This window comes from Buceros rhinoceros, unplaced genomic scaffold (assembly GCF_000710305.1).
Source record: "Buceros rhinoceros silvestris isolate BGI_N320 unplaced genomic scaffold, ASM71030v1 scaffold21587, whole genome shotgun sequence".
NCBI classification, from domain to species: domain Eukaryota; kingdom Metazoa; phylum Chordata; class Aves; order Bucerotiformes; family Bucerotidae; genus Buceros; species Buceros rhinoceros.
In genome coordinates, this window is record NW_010424242.1 from 877 (window position 1) to 5756 (window position 4880).

At 45.6% G+C, this 4880-nt stretch overlaps 1 protein-coding gene across 1 annotated transcript in view; it reads left to right on the forward strand.

Annotated features, from left to right (window-relative positions):
- Positions 1 to 4880, forward strand: part of GORAB (golgin, RAB6-interacting) — a gene marked incomplete at its 5' end in the record, with an annotated part of 8095 nt that overhangs the window by 389 nt on the left and 2826 nt on the right. The window contains 3 exons of the mRNA XM_010140732.1: positions 4 to 94; positions 2493 to 2594; positions 4407 to 4547. Coding sequence (XP_010139034.1) covers positions 4 to 94; positions 2493 to 2594; positions 4407 to 4547 — 334 coding nt within the window. The remainder of the gene's footprint in view (positions 1 to 3; positions 95 to 2492; positions 2595 to 4406; positions 4548 to 4880) is intronic.

The following is a 4880-nucleotide window of genomic DNA, read 5'->3' on the forward strand; positions in this document are numbered from 1 at the left end:
AAGTGACACCGGTAGATCCTGGTAATGGCAGTGACAATGCCCAGACCCACCCTGCAAAGCCGAACTCCAAAGCAGAGAAAAAGAAAGTGGAATTGTTAGTAAGTCGGTAAAATCAGGGCGTGGGTTTTACCTTGTGCTGATTCATTCTTTTGTTGTGAAGTAAAGTGAACTTTTCTGGAAAGGATAGGAAGGTTTGAGAGATCATGTTTGGTTCCTCCGCAGTGAGCCTTTGTTTTTCATCTCTGTTTGGGTTAAACCTGATTTAGGACCAAATTCCACTGTCTAATCCATGCAGATACCCACCGTGCTGTCTTCAGGTGATTTTCTGTGGCGGTGGGACTGTACATAAGATGCCCAAGACATAGAACTGTCCTAATGCTTTATGAAGACTTAATCTCAGCATCGTGCTGTGTAGACAAGCCAGCAGCCCCAATAAAAAGCCCTTTGGGAAGTAGATGTGCTGTGATTTGTGTAAGTTTGTTTTCCCTTCTGCAATATTGATGCAGATTTGTTCATATCAAAAGCGTTGGTAAGGAGGTAGAGGTCCAGGTATTAGCTTTTAGGATTCAATTTGAGATCAAACTCAAGGCTCTCGCCCTGTGCATCAGCCCGCAGTGGGCTGTCTGTCTCTCCCAGAAGCATCAAGCTGATACAGGCAAGAGAGAGGAAGGAAAATGTACAAAACATGGATCTCTGGGAGTCTGACTGAATGTGGCAGTTACTCAGTTCATCATCCAAAATTCAGATGTAGCCTAGAAAATGAAGCTGCTGTCTGAATGCTAGAGAGGCTGTTCAAATAGGAGAAATTACTTGTTTTTACCTCTTCACGTTTGTTTTCCTGTCTGTATCCAAGTGCTAATAGTCTTTTTTTCCTCAGTGGGCAAAGCAAAGTGTGAGGGGGAAAAAAGATGAATTCTTTTTCTACGGCATGTATAGTTTATTTTTCAGACACTGTAGCAGTGCTGCTCCAGCCTTGAGTTCCTCTCTTTTCTGCTCAATATAATCAGCAAACGCTAACTGGTCGCCAAACTTTGGTGCATCTTTGGTGCTCCCCCAAAACGGGGCTCAGCAGCTTTCCAAGCACGGTGTGCCAGACCCTCTCTCTAGTTAGATCTGTCCGTGGGATCTCAGAGGGGACTGAAGGTGCTTCCTGCTGGAGAGGCAGGACCGTGGCAGTCGGCAGCACTAGTGTGGAGAAGCAGCGCATGGCTTCTCTCAAATTCAAGGCTCCAAAGGATCCAGGAGGTTCTGTTTTGCAGAGAGGCACCTTGAGAGCCTGCAGCTGCTGGCCGTGCTGCCTGCCTTTTACCTGCCTGGCCCCTGGCTGGGATCACCTCCTGCAGGTAGCTGTCCCTCCACCAGAACAGCAGCACTGCCAAATTCCTCGAGTGGGTGCAGCTCACCGGCAGTACTTGCTGTTCAGCTCCTGTCTGGCGGTGAAAAATACAGTCACTGTTTGACTGGGGAGAAGGTAGCAAAAGCTTTGCAGAGGAGTTTCTCACTCCGTGGGAAGCAAATGGCATTTCGCTGCAACAACCACCCCCTGAATCTGCTGAACTAATCTCTGCCTGTGCGCTTGAATTTAAATCCTGTTGAATATACTTCTCTATATGAGATTTGAGGACTAGGTTGATGAGGAGAAGTCTGGAGAGATATTCTTGTGCAGAAATGCTTGTTAAGATTAACATAGCTGAGTTACTTGGGTATTTTTAAGCTAAGCTACGCTATTTTTAAGATGAGACTTCTCGAGAGAGGGTACGAGGAGCACAACATGACAGAAAAGCGGCAAAGCAGGTTTTGTTTCTCCTTAATCCTGCCCGGTTGTGTTGAAGCAGGTTGTCCCCTCTCACCTGAGACCTTGCCTTCCATCCTGCGGGGCTGGACGTATCGCTCAGTAGATGTAGCCTTGAAAATGGAATGCATATAACTCTTGCCTTGGTGACAAAAGTGAATTCTTGTTCTTCCTCGCTGCTCGTTTTCGCTGTAACTTTTACCAGGCTTTCGTTTTTGCGTCAGTGTAATTATTTCGGGGGCTGCATTGTACAGCAGACCTGTGAAAGGATCTCTTTTATGGAAAAAAGCATTTCCAAAAAAGAGGCTGTGTTGGCAGACTGAACAGATGGCAACTTGCAGCAGCCGGTAAGAAACTTGAAACTGTTTCTACCTAGTGGGGAAGCACATCATTTAAATGAAAAATTCCATCCATTTCTGAAAAAGTGCTGTATGCTCTTTCTTCCAGCCAGGCTGAATTAACCAGCCGCTTACTTGGTTATAAAGATTTTTGTTCTGATCAGGAGATTTCATCTGGAAATGTTTTATGGGTCTGAATGACTTATTGCAGATGATTCTGCTTTCCTCAGAACCGAAACGTGTTTATTGTTCCTTTGACATTTTTAGTTCGCTCCAGGAAATAGGATGGTGAATATTTGTGTTATTTGGGAAACGGGGAGAGAAATGAACTTTCTGTTAATTTTGATCTTGTCAATGAGCAGGCAGGAAAAATCTCGATGGGAAATCCTCCAGCAAGAGCAGCGGCTGATAGAAGAGAAGAATAAACGCAAGAAGGCACTCCTGGCCAGAGCCATTGCTGAGAGGTGAGGGGCTCTGCTGCAGCACGGGCTGAGGCTGAGGAAGGGATTGCTTTTCATCTGCATCCAGCGGCGTATCTTCTATTTAAATGTCATGTTTTCCTCCTCTCTGTGCTCTGTAACGTGCTGCTCCACCAGTGAGCAGCTGTGATCGACGCTTCCCTTTGATGACAAGCGCTGGCTAAGAAGTTGTGACTAAGCTTTTCACACTTCAAAGCTGCAGCTCTGTGCGCAGATGGAAAAGTTATTACACAGTTTGAGAATGAGCTGAAGTCCTTCAGAATTAGCTTCAGCTTCAGTCCCTGAGAATGAGCTGAAGTAAGAGCATGTTTGGAAGTTGGGGTGCTCAGATGCTCCTTCCTGTTCTGTGCCTCGTTTGTTTTCAGTGGATTTAAGGAAAGTTTGCTTGATTCCTGACCTATGAAGGGAAACTACAGCTAATTCTGTTTGGGCTTTTGACTCTTTATTACTAATATGTGAAAAGCGTTGAAAAGAGGAGACAATCAACTTAAAGTTTTACCGCTGGCTGATTAGAAATTCTAAAAATTCACATGTTCTCACAATTGTTACCTCTTGCTCTTCAGGTGACCGGACTTTAATGCATGGTACAGTGTTGTTCACCAAGGTAGTTTAAGACTACAAGGAAGGCAAGGTTTGCAGGGAAGAGTGTTGGAGCAGTTGATAACTTTGGATGAAGGAAGTAGATTTGAAGCTTGCAGGTTTCTGGTGCTCTCCCAGATGCATACAACGTTCTGCCCATCAAAACTCTTGGGGAATATAGCCGGTACTGTGCAGAAGGTTCTCTCTAACGTTCTGCAGATTTTGTTTTCCTTTGTCAGGCAGCGATAAAACACAAGTATAGCCGGTCTGAGTCACCATAGTTCAGCAAACGTGGGTGTGACCACAGGGCTGGGCTCTTCCTCATGGAAGCAGAGCATGAGGAGAGAGAGGAGGCCGTGGAAGGTGATTGCTAGGGAGTTACATCTGACGTTCGGAGGCCGCCTTCAGCCTCTAAGCAATGCTACAGGGTGTCCGTTTCTCTCCACCTGCATCCGCTGTTCTCATGAGATGGTGTCGCTGCCCACACGTCCAGTCTTGCTTTCGAATGCCTGCGTTGGGCAGTGGCTGAAGAGCATGGCTTTGCTGGTGGTGGTGAATGAGAGCAAAGTGACCTGGTGTAAAAGCTTGTTGAAGGTCACTTAGCTTGCTTGGGAGCGAAATCCATCAAAGCTTGCTGCCCTTAGCACCATCTAGTTTTCAGAATGTAGGAGCGGGCAGGCAGAGTTGAAAAAGGTTACATAAGGCTTGATGGAAATCCTTTGTGTTCGCTGTAAAACTTTCCATTGACTTCGCTGGGATTTGGCTGGGCCTTTTGGGAATAATTTCACAAAATGGAAATCAAGCCTAGGTTAGGTGACTTTTTGGCCCCTGCTAACTGGGCTTCTTTGAAAGGGGATATTTGCAGGGCTAAATACCCTTCCCCCTCTTGCTCCCCCCTCCAAGCCATTTCCTGTTTCCTTACACTGGGAACTACTTAGATACAGCAGCTTCTTGTGTGTTTCCACAGTGAAGGAACACAATCCATTTGAGGCACTTTGATTATAGTCATTATGTAATTTTGCCATAGTCCTTTAATAGCAGGCATTTTACATCCCTGTGGATATTTAAAAAGATCAAAAGTCTTAAACCATAAAGGAGAAACCTTCTGAATAGCTCCTAAAGAAGTTAGTTGCTCTGCAGTTGAAATGGGGCTAGTTATGTCAAGAAGAGGGGCTTGAAAATTAAAAAAAAAAAAAAAAAAGCATCTTCCTTTTGCAGATCCAAAAGAACTCAGGCTGAAACAGTGAAACTAAAAAGGATTCAGAAGGAATTGCAAGCTCTGGATGACATGGTGTCTGCTGACATTGGCATCCTGCGGAACCGCATTGATCAGGCCAGCTTGGACTACTCCTATGCCCGGTAAGTGACAGGCAGGGAGGAGGGAACAGCGCGGCCTGAGCGCAGGGAGAAAAGGCTGTTTCCGTCACCGAAGCAGTAGTGGAGTTATGTCATTGTAATAACGTGTAGTTAAAGCGGTCACAGTCTGGGGGGCTTTCAAATCTTGAGGTAAAAGTGTGCTTTTTATTTCCTAATTTTTCCCTTGGAGTCTGGAAACCAAAGCAGTTTTTCTGACTGCAGACGCTGCTTTCCAGCTCCGCGCTGTCACGAGACGCACTTGCTGCTTTAACTGTGCAGATGTCCATAAGCCCTGCTTTATTGTTTCAAGGTTGTTTATTTCTTCTCAGGGGGAAA